At 40.1% G+C, this 15936-nt stretch overlaps 1 protein-coding gene across 1 annotated transcript in view; it reads left to right on the top strand.

The window, feature by feature from the left end:
- Window positions 1–15389, top strand: part of ZYG11B (zyg-11 family member B, cell cycle regulator) — a 94218-nt gene extending 78829 nt beyond the window's left edge. Inside the window, exon 14 of the mRNA XM_045999541.1 lies at window positions 10613–15389. Coding sequence (XP_045855497.1) covers window positions 10613–10803 — 191 coding nt within the window. The 3' untranslated portion in view covers window positions 10804–15389. The remainder of the gene's footprint in view (window positions 1–10612) is intronic.
- The last annotated feature ends 547 nt before the right edge of the window (window positions 15390–15936 follow it).

The following is a 15936-nucleotide window of genomic DNA, read 5'->3' as shown; positions in this document are numbered from 1 at the left end:
TCGCACAACCCCCTCCTCTGTTTGATTAATTTGCTAGAGTAGTTCACAATGCAGAGAAACACTTACTTAACAGTTTATCATAAAGGATATTATAAAGGATATAGGTGGACAGCCAGATTAAGAGGTACATGGGGTGGGTTCCAGACGTGTCCTGAGTACAGGAGCTTCTGTCCCTAGAGAACTGGGGTGTACCATCGTCCAGGCATGTGGATGTATTCACCGACATGAAAATTCATCATATCTTCTTGTTCAAGAGTTTTTATAGGGGGTGCCTGGGTGACTCAGTGGGTTAAGTCTCTGCCTTGCCTTCAGCTCAGGTCATGATCTCAGGGTCCTGGGATCAAGCCCCACATCAGGCTCTCTGCTCAGCAGGGAGCCTCCTTCCCCCTATCTCTCTGCCTGCCTCTCTGGCTACTTGTGATCTCTCTCTGTGTCAAATAAATAATTAAAATCTTAAAAAAGTTTTTATAGAGCTTAACCTGTGCCCTCCCCACTTACCCTTACTAGGGTCCAAGAGTGGGGCTGAAAGGTCCAAGCTTATAATCATTTGGTCTTTCTGGTGACCAACTCCATTCTGAGGCTGGCTAGGGACTCTACTCTGTCCCCTTACTAGCATGTACTCAAAAGGGACTCCTACTAATGACAAGATACTCCTGTTGGGAAATTCCAAGGGTTTGAGGAGCTCTGCCATGAACCTGAGACAAAGACCGAATACATTTCTTATTTTACCACAGGCCACCCCAGTCTTTGATTCTTTACAGATTCTTTACAACAAAAGGATCATAACAGTTAACAGATACTAGTACATTATGAGAGTCCCATTCAGTCATTAATACATCATATGAAAATTTCTGCCAGGGCAAGGCCACTGAGGTTTGTAGGCTTCCATTAGATATTAGGTATTCCAAAGGCAGAAGTGATCTTAAGGTGAAGGCATATATTTGTTATCAGGAAGCTGGTTAAATTTAGCCAAGAGCTATTTCTTGGCTCTGAGCTTCTTTCAAAGTGTTAGTGTTGTATTGGATTTCTCTCATGACGTGACCCATTTGTTCATTTCAGTCCTTAGCTACTATTTGTCTTTCTTTTCATTTATACCCAAACTTTTCCACCTTTAGAAGGGACGTAAGTTCTGACTTCTGTGCTGGTCTAGCTTGCAGGCAATAACACTCCCACTGAGTCAGCTCTCATTCAGAGAGGTAAGGTTATGTTAAGTCACAGAACTTGTGGGCTGTTTTACCTCCATGCATTGTAACTGCATTCACTGTTAATCCCAGTTCTGTCAGGTGGAATGAAGGCACAGCTCATCCCCATTAGGCCCTGGGGAATTCTGACAAAAACATTTTACAACAGGGTTACAGTTTCTTACTTAAAAATCATCCCTGCTGGGTGCGTGGGTGGCTCAGTTTGTTAAGTGACTGCGTTCAGCTCAGGTCATGATCCCAGAGTCCTGGGATTGAGTCCCACATCTAGCTCCCAACTCCGTGGGGAGTCTGCTTCTCCCTCTGACCTCCCCTCTCATGCTCTCTCACTCTCTCTCTCTCTCAAATAAATAAAATCTTAAAAAAAAAAAAAAAAAAATTCCTGCTTTCACCATTTGTATTTGTAGTCCTGGTCCTCTGACCACTGCATCAGGTTGGGAATTTTTTTAAAGTTTAAGTGGTATGGGAAGAAGGAGAAGGAGAAATATATAATAGTCATTTTAACAGTATCCTCCCTTGGCAAGAATTACATAGTCATCAGAGCATCCTTTGCTACTGCCTCTTCTCTAGTTCTATGAGAAAAACAGAAGAATATCTCCTGGGGACACTCCTTTAGCCCCACTCATATTGAACATGAGCATACTCTCGCAAAGACATGAAATCCAGCTCTTCAGGCCTGTATCTCACCTCTACCCTACTTCCTTTTTAAAATAACCAATATGTGAATTGCCTGATCTAATCCTTTGAAACTGTTACCCTGAGGAAGATCTCTCTCTCTGCCAATTGCTGGACCTTGGAAGGGAGGAAAAAGTTTTACTCAACTCTCTGGCAATTTGTGCCTCAGAGTTAAAAAAAAAGAATCTCTCTAGATTCAGCCTGTCTCTGCAATGCTGCAGTACCCCAGATCCACGCATTCCGTGGACCCAGGTGGCTACCTCAAGGGAGGACATGGGTCTGAAAATTAAACTGACAAAAACAGATTTACAAAGAAAACCATACACATTTAAAAAATGTTTAAAGATTACTTATTTTAGAGAGTGCATCAGCAGGAGGAGGGGCAGAGGGAAAGAGAGAAGCTTAAGCAGACTCCCCACTGAGTGCAGCACACAGGTGGGGCTAGATCCCAGGACCCTGAGACCATGACCTGAGCTGAAATCAAGAGTGGGATGCTCAACTGACTGAGCCACCCAGGTGCCCCTAGCATACACATTTTATTAAAACTTTATTATTATTATTACTATTTTAGATTTTATTCATTTATTTGGGAGAAAGAGACAGAGAGCACATGAGGGGGAAGGGCAGAGGGAGAAGCAAACTCCCCACTGAGGAGGGAGTCCCACACAGGGCTTGATCTCACGACTCTCGGATCACGACCTCAGCCAAAGGCAGATGCTTAACTGACTGAGCCACCCAGGCACCCCAACTTGGTTAAAACTTTAATTGTATGTAGGAATCTTCAAAAAAGAATGAAGCCCTTAAGTGACCAGAACAGGAAGATTTTATACCTTTTAGATAAAGAAAGAAATTCGTGAAAAATTGACAGGACATAGATGTTTGGGCTAGTGGTAGTGAATGGTGAAGAGTGACTAGAAGAAGAAGGGTTAGTTAAACAAGGTTTATACAGATTCCCCAGCTCCCAGATTCATGGTCTCTGATGATAACAATATCTTCCTTCTTCCTAGTGCAGAGAGGGTACTTTTTCTTTTTCTTCTTTTAAGATGTATTTATTTATTTTATTTATTTATTTATTTTTTTTTAAAGATTTTATTTATTCATTTGACAACAGAGAGAGACCACAAGTAGGCAGAGAGGCAGGCAGAGAGAGAGAGGAAGAAGCAGACTCCCTGCGGAGCAGAGAGCCCGATGCGGGGCTCGATCCCAGGACTCCGGGATCATGACCGGAGCCGAAGGCAGAGGCTTTAACCCACCGAGCCACCCAGGCGCCCCAAGATGTATTTATTTATTTTAGAGAAAGCAAGAGAGCACAAGCAGAGGGGTAGAGGGAGAGGGAGAAAGAATCACAAGCAAACTCCATGCAGTGCACAACTTGGGGCTCAATCCCACGACCCTGAGATCACAACCTGAGCTGAAACCAAGAGGTAGACACTCAACAAATGCACCACCCAGGCACCTAGGGAGGGTACTTCTCACATGGGAATTTTATGACCTGTTTCAGGGAAGAAGGATGAGGGGGGGAAGTCAGACTGACCTTCCTGCTTCTGCTGTTTTCTCAAACTATTTTAGCTTAAGGTAGTCAGTATGCCAAGAGCCCGTATTTTGGGGCCGTGTGTCCTAACTCCATCAACATTATCCACTGTAAAGTATGTTCCTTGATCTGAAGAAATGGCAGTTGGCTGTCCAAATTGGAGAAATGTCTTATGTTTTGGTTCCTTTATAGCATTCTAAGTGTTAAGATCTATCACTGACTGAGCAAAGCCCAGTCCAGGGTCAACGTCAGTTTCTGTCAAGATCCATTTATAGCTCCCTGCCTCCCTAGGGCTATGAGCATTATTCTGACTTGCCAGCTATGATCAGGGCCTTCTCCCCACTTTACCATGTAGCCAACTGCAGTCTCTGTCTGTTTTGCTGACAGATAGAACAGTTCTCACTGGCAATGTGTACCTCAAGATTGCAAGGGGAATATTTCTAGATTCAACCCATAACTGCATTGCTGTCGTACCACCATACCCACTTACTTCATGGACCCACATGGCCATCCCGAGCAAGTTCACAGGAATATCTGCTTGTCTATCTCAATTATCTTCTGAACCTGGAAGGGAGTTCTTCTGATGGGCATAGAAATGTCCTATTTTAATATACTTCTCAGATTCCCACAGTGATTTCCATATAGCCATGTCCCATATGAGCATCCCTTTAATGGTCCTGTGTCTGTTGCTGTTGTGCAACCAAATGGTCAGGCTATTGGCCACTGCCCTTGAGTCAGTTAAAACCCAAACAGCCTCTTTATCACTTTTCAATTTTTTATTTTATTTCTTTTTTTAAAATATTTTATTTGTTTGACAGAGAAATAGCACAAGTAGGCAGAGCAGCAGGGAGAGGGAGAGGGAGAAGCAGTCTCTGCTGAGCAGGGAGCCTGATGTGGGGCTCGATCCCAGGATCCTGGGACCATGAGCTGAGTTGAAGGCAGTCACTTAACTGACTGAGCTACCCAGGCACCCCCTACTTTTTCAATTTTTTAATCACTGTTAGGAAAGTAGCATGCAGTTCAGCCCACAGAGCTGATTTGTTTTTACCTTTTTTAAGTCAGTGCTGGCCTTTCAAACAGGATATTGTCTGTTCACCTTGAAACTCCTATCCACAAACTGAGTAGCTCTTTGTTGATTAGTGGAAAGCTGTCTATAGGGCACTATCCAAATGATGGTAGAATTCAGCAGCTCTTTGTGCACTTTCAAAGTTGGTTCTGGGGAGAAAGAGGCTCCCTGCTCATGATCATATCCTCATTGTATTCCCCCAGGTAGCATGATCCTATAAAGGTCTACTTAAAAAAAGTGACCTTTTCTTACCTTGGACAACATACAAAAATTAACCCTTATTTACTTATTGATTGGTTGATTGTGATCTCTACACCCAACATGGGGCTTGAACTCATGACCCCATGATCAAGAGTTACATGCTCTTCCAACTGAGCCAGCGAAGCACCCCCTAAAATTAGTTTTTAATTGATCATAGGCCTACATATGAAACAAAAAACAATTAATAGTTCTAGAAGAAAACAGGAGAAAATCATTGTGACCTTGTGTTAGGCAAATTTTTTTAAGATCTTATAAAGACTTTATTTATAAAGACTTTAGAAAGAGTAATCTCTACATCCAACATGGGCTCAAACTTTACAAGCCCAATTTCAGTAGTTGCATGCTCTCCCAGCTGAGGCAGCCAGGTGCCCCACAAATTTCTTAACTATGCACAAAAGCACTATGTACAAAAGAAAAAATTTCTAAATTGCACTTGATCAAACTTAAGGACTTCTGTTCTTTGAAAGACACTGTTAGAGGGGTGCCTGGGTGGCTCAGTGGGTTAAAGCCTCTGCCTTCGGCTCAGGTCATGATCTCGGGGTCCTGGGATCGAGCCCCGCATCGGGCTCTCTGCTCTGCGGGGAGCCTGCTTCCTCCTCTCTCTCTGCCTGCCTCTCTGCCTGCTTGTGATTTCTCTCTGTCAAATAAATAAAATATTAAAAAAAAAAAAAAAAAGAAAGACACTATTAGAGAAAATAAAAAGCCAATGCACATACTGGATCAAAATATTTACAAATCACATGTCTGATAAAGTGCTTGTATTAAAAAAAAAATTTTTTAAGATTTTTATTTATTTATTTGACAGACAGAGATCACAAGTAGGCAGAGAAGCAGGCAGAGAGAGGAAGGGAAGCAGGCTCCCCGCTGAGCAGAGAACGAGATGCGGGGCTTGATCCCAGGACCCCGAGATCATGACCTGAGCCGAAAGCAGAGGCTTTAACCCACTGAGCCACCCAGGCGCCCATGTATTCAAAATTTTTATAAAGAACTCTCGGGGATCCTGGGTGGCTCAATTGGTTAAGTGTCTGTCTTCAGCTCAGTCATGATCCTGGAGTCTAGGATTGAGCCCGCATCAGGCTCCCTGCTCAGCGGGGAGTTTGTTTCTCCCTCTGCCCTTCACCCCACTTGTACTCTCTCACTCTTCCTCAAATAAATAAAATCTCAGGACACTTGGGTGGCTTATTCGATTAAGCCACTGCCTATGGCTCAGGCCATGGTCCCAGGGTCCTGGGATCAAGTCCCGCATCAGGCTCCTTGCTCTTCAGGGAGTCTGCTTCTCTCTCCGCCTCTGCCTGCCACTCCTGTTTGTGTGTGCTCGCTCTCTCTCTCTCTCTCTGACAAATAAATACATAAATAAAATCTTCAAAATAAATAAGTAAAATCTTTTAAAAAAAACAAACAAACAAGAACTTTCAGGGAACCTGAGTAGCTCAGTCAGTTAAGCGTCTGCCTTCAGCTCAGACTATGATCCCAGGGCCCTGGGATCCAGAAGCAAATGGGGAGCTTGCTTCTCCCTCTTCCACTCCCCCTGCTTGTGCTCTCTCTCTCCCTCTCTCTCTTTCTCTCTCTCTCTCTGTCAAAGAAATAAATGAATAAAAATCCTTAAGGATGCCTGGGTGGCTCAGTGAGTTAAGCCTCTGCCTTCGGCTCAGGTTATGATCTCAGGGTCCTAGGTTTGAGCCCTGCATCTGGCTCTCTGCTCAGGGGGAGCTTGCTTCCCCCTCTCTCCCTGACTGCCTCTTTGCCTGCTTGTGCTCTCTCTCTCCCTCTGTCAAAAAAAGAAAGAAAGAAAGAAAGATAGATAACTCTCAAAACTTAGGGGTACCTGGTGGCTCAGTCAGTTAAACATCTGACTTCGGCTCAGGTCATGCTCCTGGGGTCAGGATCTGACTTGGGCTCAGGGTCCTGGGATTGAGCCCCACACTGGGCTCTTTGCTCTGCGGGAAGCTTGCTTCTTCCTCTCCCTCTGCCTGCCACTACTCCCATTTGTGTGTTTTCTCTCTCTCTCTCAAATAAATAAATCTTTAAAAAAACAAAAAGAACTCTCAAAACTTAATAATAAGAAAACAAAACAAGTAAAAAGAAAATGGGTGGAAGAGTTGAACAGACGCTTCACCAAAGAAGATTAATGGAAGGCAAATAGGCCCATAAAAGGTATTGAACAGCATTAGGATAAACATATATATCAGTGCACTAGAATGAAAGTCCAGAAATAAATCCATGTATTTATGGTCAATTGATTTTTGACAAGGATGCCAAGACAATTCAATGGGGAAGGAGTTGTTTTTTCATCAAATGGTGCTGGGAAAACTGAATCGGCACATGTGAGAGAACTTGATTCCTTAGCACATACTGTATATAAAAATTATCTCAAAATAAAATTAACTACAAATGAGGCCTAGGCCTAAATGTAAGAACCACATCTACATATATATAAACATATAAAATTTTTAGGAGGGAACACAGACATAAATCACCATAATCTTAGATTAAGCAATAGCTTTGTAGGACACCAAAAGCATAAGTGACGAAAGAAAAACTAATTTAATTGGGTTTAATAAAACATTTTAAAGCTTCTGTGCTTCAAAGGATACCACCAAGAAAGTGAAAAGACAACTTACAGAATGGTTGGATATATTTGCAAATTATATATCTGATGAGGGGCATGTTTTCAGAACATACAAAGAGCTCTTACAGCTCAATAAAAATAACCCAGTTTAAAGGTGGGCAAAGGGGGGGCGCCTGGATGGCTCAGTGGATTAAGCCGCTGCCTTCGGCTCAGGTCATGATCTCAGGGTCCTGGGATCGAGCCCCGCATCGGGCTCCCTGCTCCGCAGGGAGCCTGCTTCCTCCTCTCTCTCTGCCTGCCTCTCTGCCTACTTGTGATCTCTCTCTCTGTCAAATAAATAAATAAAATCTTAAAAAAAAAAAATAGAGGTGGGCAAAGGATCTAAACAGTCTTTCTACAAAGACTGCATATGAATGGCCAAAAAGCAAATGAAAAGAAGCTCAACATCATTAGTCATGGAGAAATAGAAATTTAAAACCACAGTGAGACACTACTTCACACTTACTAAGAAGGCTGCCTATAAACAAAAATATGACACTTACTAAGAAGGCTGCCTATAAACAAAAATATGGATGATTACAAGTGTTGGCAAGGATGTGACACAGCTTTCTCATTCATTACTGATGGGATTGAAAAATTATACAACCAGTTTTGAAAACAGTTTGGTGATTTCTTACAAAGTTAAGCATACATTTATTTAGCATTTGTCCAGCTTTCTGAGTATTTCCTCAAAACTTTTGCAGGAATAATTAGAGTATTTTTAGTTATTGTAACAAAACACTGGGAGAAAAGAATCCAACAGATGTCCATTAGTATAATAACATTAAAAACCTGTAGTATATTCAATGTAATGGAATGCTTACTTAAAATACTTGTACTTAATACTGAAATTTTTAAAAATACTTTTTTTTTTTTAAGATTTCATTTATTTATTTAACAGACAGAGATCACAAGTAGGCAGAGAGGGAGGCAAAGAGAGAGAGGGGGAAGCAGGCTCCCTGCCAAGCAGAGAACCCGACACAGGGCTGGATCACAGGACCCTGATATCATGACCCAAGCTGATGGCAGAGGCTTAACCCACTGAGCCACCCAGGTGCCCCTGAAAATACTTTTTAAAAAACCCTAAAACTGCTACATACATATGTGTGTAACCATATAGATGCATCTCAAAAACGTCATGTTCAGCAAAAGTAGACAGACTCAAAAGAATACATACTGTATGATTTTATTTACATGAAGTTCTAGAACACCCAAAGGTAGTCTATATCATGAAATTAGAAAAGTGGGGCACCTGGGTGACTCAGTCATTAAGTGTCTGCCTTCGGCTCAGGTCATAGTCCCAGGGTTCTGGGATGGAACTCTGCATCGGGATCCCTGGTCAAAGGGAGCCTGCTTCTCCTTCTCACACTACCCCGATTATAATCCCTCTCTCCCTATATCTCTCTCTGTCATATAAATAAAATCTTAAAAAAAAAAAAGAAATTAGAAGAGTGGTTGCCTGGGTTAGGATACAGAGGAGAATGACTAAGTGGTGCACAAGGAAATTTTTTTTAAAATATTCCATATTCTAATTATAATGGTGGTTACACAAGTGTATACTGTTGGGTCGCCGTTCTGGGAATGCAGGAGGAACAATAGAAATGACCACCTGGGCCGCCATCTTCCAGTCCCCTCCCCACCCCCTTCCTTAACCTAGACTCTCCCGCCAAAAGGGTATACGCCCAGGTCATGTCTCCATAGGTAACCCGATACCTATGCAGGAAACAGGAGTATCAGGTGCCCTCACCCCATACCTTCCGATCACCAAATATGGATGTGAGCCCTTGCCCTGCCTTGGCCGGATAAAAGACACCCCCCCCCCCAACTCCCTCCCAGTGTGACTTCCCCGACTAGTCTTTCCAGAGTCGAGGAACCTCACCTGAGGGTGCCCACCTCCTCCCGGCGTGACTTTCCTGGCTCCTCTTCTCCTGAGCCCTGAAACTTCGCTGAAGAGTGCCTTTAATAAATCTTGCCTTGCGCCCACCTTGCCTGGTGTTGTGTTTACCTCGCCTGGGAAACTTTACATATACATTTGCCAAAACTCATCAAATTGTAAATTAAATTTGGGTATATTTTTTTGTGTATAAATTATACTTTAATAAATATGACTAAAACTAAAAAAGCTTTTTTTAAAAGATTATATGTGTTTATTTGACAGAGGGAACACAAGCGGGGGATGCAAAAGAGGGAGAACCAGGCTCCTGGCCCAGCAGGGAGCCTGACCTAACGTTGGGTCCCAGGACCTTGGAAGTCATCCTGAGCCAAAAGCAGATGCCCAATGATTGAGCCACCCAGACCCCTAAAAAATGTTTTTTTAAGATTTTATTATTTGAGGGGCGCCTGGGTAGCTCAATGGGTTAAGCCTTTGCCTTCGGCTCAGGTCATGATCTCAGGGTCCTGGGATTGAGCCCCACGTCGGGCTCCCTGCTCAGCAGAGAGCCTGCTTCCCCCTCTCTCTCTGCCTGCCTCTCTGCCTACTTGTGATCTCTGTCTGTCAAGTAAATAAATAAAATCTTAAAAGAAAAAAAAAATTTAAAAAGATGTTATTATTTGATAAAAAATGTTTTTGGGACGCCTGGGTGGCTCAGTTGGTTGGGCGGCTGCCTTCGGCTCAGGTCATGATCCCAGCGTCCTGAGATGGAGTCCCACATCGGGCTCCTTGCTCGGCAGGGAGCCTGCTTCTCCCTTTGCCTCTGCCTGCCACTCTGCCTGCCACTCTGTCTGCCTGTGCTCCCTCTCTCTCTCTCTCTCTCTCTCTGACAAATAAATAAATAAAATCTTTGATAAAAAATGTTTTTAAGATTTTATACGATCTGGGGTGCCTGCATGGCTCAGTGGGTTAAAGCCTCTGCCTTCAGCTCAGGGCCTGGGATCAAGCCCTGCATTGGGCTCTGTGCTCATCAGAGAGCCTGCTTCCCTTCCTCTCTCTCTGCCTGCCTCTCTGCTTACTTGTGATCTCTGTCTGTCAAATAAATAAATAAAATCTTTTAAAAAATGTATTTTATAATATCTTTTAAGACATATATATACATAGTATATATGTATGAGGCTGTTCTATATAGATATATCTATATATTGTGTATATATATGAGAGAATCATTATTTGTGGGGACTTGCAGTGTAGACATAACATCACTACAGAGGTATTTATCAAGCTGTAGCATATGTTTGTGGTCTATAACAAAATAGTTAAGATCTCTGAAAAAAGAACTTTTTTGTGTGCGGGATAATTTTTAAGTGTTATAAGAAAAGCTCTTTCTCCTCTTTTTCAGCCTCAAGGTATTGCAGCATGCTGATTGAGGAAGGAGGATTGCAGCATTTATACAACATCAAAGAACATGAACAGACTGATCCCCATGTCCAACAGATCGCTGTGGCCATTCTGGACAGCTTAGAAAAACATATTGTGCGCCATGGCAGACCACCTCCCTGTAAAAAGCAGCCCCAGGCTAGACTAAATTGATAGCCATAGGTAGTTGGATAACTGAATCACAGGAATCCTTTTCATGATAGGTTCATTTGGAATATCTTATCCTCTGTGCTGTTTTAGGGGTTTCTATGACAAGAGTCAGAAGATCAGTTTGAGTGTGATGGTGTACAGTACTGCCCATGTGAACAGTCTCTAATTTGTCTTGTGATTTTTAACTTCTGAGGCATGAAGGGGCTCTTCCTTCGTCATTGCCTTTTAGGAAATTTTCCACATCTTTCTGTGTTTGAACTTACCTGTGCTTGAAATTCTCCGGTTTTATGATCAAGTTTGCACGAACCCTTAGGCCAGACTTTTCTGATCTTAAAGTCTCTTCCAATCAATTTGCAGCTTCGGATGAGCTGTTAACCTGATTTCCAGCACTGCTTCAGTTATAAGTTTTATACTGCTTCTGTATAAAATGCCTCTATTCTCTGTCTGTGTACCTTTTATCAGATGTCCTTCTTAGTGTGAAAGAACAGAAATTCGAGTCCTCTTGGAAAGCTACTCACTGACGAGAGCCTGGGTGGTTGGCAAAAAAAATAAATTAGAAAGAAAACAAGTAAGAGAGAAACAAGATTCAGAACTGGAGAAGGGTTCTGCTCTTACAGTATAGTTTTTAAACTAGAACAAGCTGTCCTTCTGGAACCCTCCTGAGGCAGTGAGCAGTAGCTTGTTCATATTTATTCCTGGGAGCATGGGCTGCTGCTTCCTACACAGACTGCTGGTTACTCTGTAGAAATACTTCCCCAGGCATCACAGTGTAAAATATTACAGCATTCTGTGTTAAAGAAGAACTGTCTGGATCTCTATATGTCATACTGTTGTGAAATGTGAATTTTTATAAAATTGTCTCTTGTTAAAACTGACCGTTCTTTTCCCTCTATTTCAAAGTCATTTTGTTTAGTGAGATAGAGACGACACATGGTATTACCGGCTCTGTTAAAGTAGTTAACAACAGTAAATTTTGTCACAAGAAGTTAAATTTTCTTTTCTTTCAAAATACATGTATCTTAATGTTCTCATGTTGGAGAAAGATGTCCACATCTCACTGCCAAAAATGAATGAGAAGCACTAGGCTATTATTAAGTGTAATGATTCTAGTTGTGGTGCATAAAAAGGAAATTTTTTTTTTTTATAAAGGAAATATTTTTTGATGGGTTTATTTTAGACAGTTGCCTTTCCTTTATGATTCCTATTATAGCATAGTAAAGAATCAGTTATTATATCAATAATGAAAGCTGGGAGGCAGGAAGTCACCACAAAACTTAATTTCCATTTTCAATTTTAGTTTGTGAATAAGGTTAATGACAATTTGAGATGACTGTGTTTTCTTCATAGATGGCCAGAATGTTTTCAATAGAGATTTAAATGGTATGTTTAAATTATGGTGATTATTTAGATGCATTTTTATTTAGAAAGGAGCTGGCTTAGTAATATGCTGATAACATTTTTGACATACGTATTTCAAACCACTATCACAAAAATCATACTTGAATTATTTCGTACTCCTTCGCAGGGATGAAAACTTAAACTGAAAGAAAATAGGTATTTAGAACCATTAAAAACCATATTATATTCTGGGTTACTTCTGACTTAATTGGTTTAAGGAATTTTTATAGGCTCAAGATAAATGTTCACAGATTGTCTATTTCAGAGGAAGTGGAAAATTCTTTTAACTTTCCCCCTTTTTCTCAGATTTTAATGTCTAAGGCAAAATGTAGAAAATAGGATGGCCTACACTAGCTTGGAAGTTGCTGGCTATGTTGACTACTATCTCCAGGTCTCTTAGCTTGAATAGTTAAGGGAAAGTCTCTTTGAGAAGTTTGGCTTCAAGTTTCTCTTATGTCTTGTTCAAGACAAAAGTGCATGTTCCTTATATGCTAATCTTGGGTTTTTATCTTTATAAATTGTTTTCAGAAATAGCCAAAAATGTACAGAAAACAATAACACCCTTCATTATTCAGAATAACTTGACAGATGAAGACTCAAAAATATTTAAAGTTAATTCTAAACTTACTACTTTGAGCATTGGTAATGGTCGGATATTTCTGAGTCTTTAAAGCAAAATAATTGGTCACATCCTATATATAAAAATTGTAGGTGTCTTTGTGGTTGGGATGATTCTTAAAATTGTATATCTAAGGCACAGAATTGTTTCTAAGGTCTTGAATCTGGCTAAAATATAATAGTTGTATATATTGAAATTATGAGGCATAACTGGCCTGTGTCTGCAGTTAGAATCTGTTAGGCCTCCCTTTTACATGTGTATACTGGAATGTTAACAGTACTTGGTGCCTTCAAGGGTTACCTCTTCAGTGGCTTAGAGGTGCTGTTTCAACTTAGACTAGGATTGAACCACTCATTGCTGAAATCACTGGTGCACTCAGATATTGTCAAATGTCATTCCATCAGTCCACAAGCAGCAGCAAGGTCTAGATCTACCAAAGAAAATGGAATTAGACTTTTTAGAGTATAATGATGCATGTTGGTATCACTGAGTAAAACAAAAATGGTCTGAAATTAAAGCAAAAATAAGGTATCTTGTTCTTTCCATCAAGTACATTTTGCTTGTGGTCTTTAAATTCTAAAAAATCATTTTTCCTGTTGGCAGTTGAAAAAAAACCATAAATCAAGTAATAATAAGGGGTTAATTTACCCTCTAGCCAAGGACTCAGTGGTTACTGATCTTAGTTGAGGCTTTTTTAAATTATCAGACCCACAGTTCCAGGAATTGACCTTAAATATTGCTGCTCTTTAGCCCTGGACAGAAATGCCAGTTGGTAGCAATAGTCAACTTAATTCCCCAAAGTGGAGGTGAATCACCATAAAAGGGTGCTACGGGGATTTAATTTCATGATCTCTTTTGTTTGCAGACTTCCAAAGAATCAAAAGATTCATGTTTAAAAACATCAGTCTCTCCAACCTAGAAAGTTGTTCTTTGTTCTTAACTATTGAGACCTTTTAAGTTGGCCCTTTTTCTCCCTCGTCACTTTCATTTAGCTGTATGTTTAATTATGCTATGTGTCAAGAGAGCATTGGGCCATCTCCTAGCCCTTTGGAGCATATTTTTATGAAAACATATTTTATATGCTAAATTATGATAGATTAGGTTAGTGAAGGATGGTTTTGGCTTAGTGTTTTCAAAGTGCATCACTGCCCATAGAACAGCAGCATGCAGCCTCAGGCCCCAAGGTTGAAAAGAGGTCAAGAGTAGCAGGGAAAACAAACTTCGTTTTGTGTGTGTTGAAACCCACCCCTCTTCTGCCCTCTACTGGTGTGTTTACACTATTTGGTCATTGTGCAACTTTTATTACAGAATAAACAGTATTATTAAATTGAAAATCTAAAGAAAAGGCAGTATCATAATACCAGCTGATATGGGCACTTTTATCTGTATGTTACTTGTTTAGGAACCTTATATGGGTAGGGCTTCAGAGTAGTGTATACCAGGACAGCTTACAGAGCAGTTTGCAAAACTTAGTTTCCCTCTCAAATCTATTGTAGCAGTTTCAAGTGACTGTGTGGATGTTGAATCTTTACCATATGCTTTGTATGGACACATTTTTCATTTTTAGTGTCAACTCATACACTATTTTAGAAATAATGCAAATCCAGCCTTCATCCAGTGATGAGAATAACAGTATAATAGGAATTTGCTAAATGTGCTTTTAATGAGTAATTGCTTTATCTTTTTTAGTATCTCATAGACTTTGCATGACACAGTACACTCCTAATTATGCATTCTTTAGTTTTCAGATCTTAATCTAAGATATTCTATGTTACCTGATTGGTAGCCTGAGAAAGAGCGTTCTCTGCCTGTTTCTCCCATCACCAGTTTTTGGGGGTAAATTATGGGAAAATCAGTGCTATTTCTCATTTCTCTGGATGAATTAAAGTTTGTTTGGATGGCACAACCAAACTTTAGAGCTAGATAGAATGGCTATTAAGAATACTTAGAAAATCCACATTGATCAAAATTATTCTTTGAAGTCATAAATCTAGTTCATTAATAGTATGTGCTTAACTTTGAACTTACTTTTGGGAAAACTGTTGAAATGGGTTCTTTTAAGATTATTTTAATCCGTTTAGAAGCAAGAAGCTACTTAGCTAATGAAAGCTGAGACACTTTGATAAAAGCAAGAAATTCTTGAGAGCATTTTTTTCTTTAAAAATGGGATGATGCTAATGTCAAGATTTCTACTCAGATAATTTGCAAGAATAAAATTTTAAAATCCTTGACTTTTGTGGAATTCCCACTGTCAAATTCCCATGGACTTGTGAGAGAAGAGCTATCTTTTGCTTGAATTCTGATGGAAGAGTTTAACTCCTTTCAAAGGATATGAAAAATTCATTGGAAAGTATAATGTGTTCGTTTTAAGGGCTCTCAGTTATCTGGACTGAAGGCACTGTTCTCACTGTGGCCAGATGAGTGGGAGTGTTCTGTACATGAATCATGTTATATTTTAAATCAGGACATCGCTTAGGTATTAATGTTGTGTGTGTACAGAGTTTTGTTTGGGAATTTTTTTTTTTTTGCCTAAATAAATGTTATAAATTTTATGTAAAGTGTGTCTTGTCTACTTTATCTAGACATTTGCTTTAAATCTAACACAAGATTTAGATCCCTTAAATAAATAAATAAATAAATAAATAAATAAAAGATTTAGATTCCTTGGTTATTAACTTGTAACAGTTGCTTACCCGTGGTTGTACTGCAGAAGTTTCTAGTATTGGAACTCTATTCATTTCATTAAATACATACGGTAGGTAATGTTAAAGTTTTGGAATTTGTATAATTTATAAAGTTGCTCAGGGAACTTATAGTTTTGTGGAGAAGAAATATTAAACATATAAATATCATTTTAACATTGTATCACAGACCAGTCCAAAGTGCTCGTTATAGAGGCATGGAGATCCCACTTAATCTAAAATGGGGACCCATTACACAGCCCAACAAGACTTCCTAGAGAGCATAATACCTGGTTTGACATCCATTCACACAACTATTGAGATAATTAACTGATCTTATGTATACTAAGTACATTTAATGAGGGAGATTACCAAACAACAAAGTATAAGAACCCCATAGCCAGGAAGAGTTCTTAGTTATTTTAGTTTCAGAAACTC

This window comes from Meles meles, chromosome 1 (assembly GCF_922984935.1).
Source record: "Meles meles chromosome 1, mMelMel3.1 paternal haplotype, whole genome shotgun sequence".
Taxonomy (NCBI): Eukaryota; Metazoa; Chordata; class Mammalia; order Carnivora; family Mustelidae; genus Meles; species Meles meles.
This window is presented reverse-complemented; position numbering and strand designations above follow the sequence as displayed.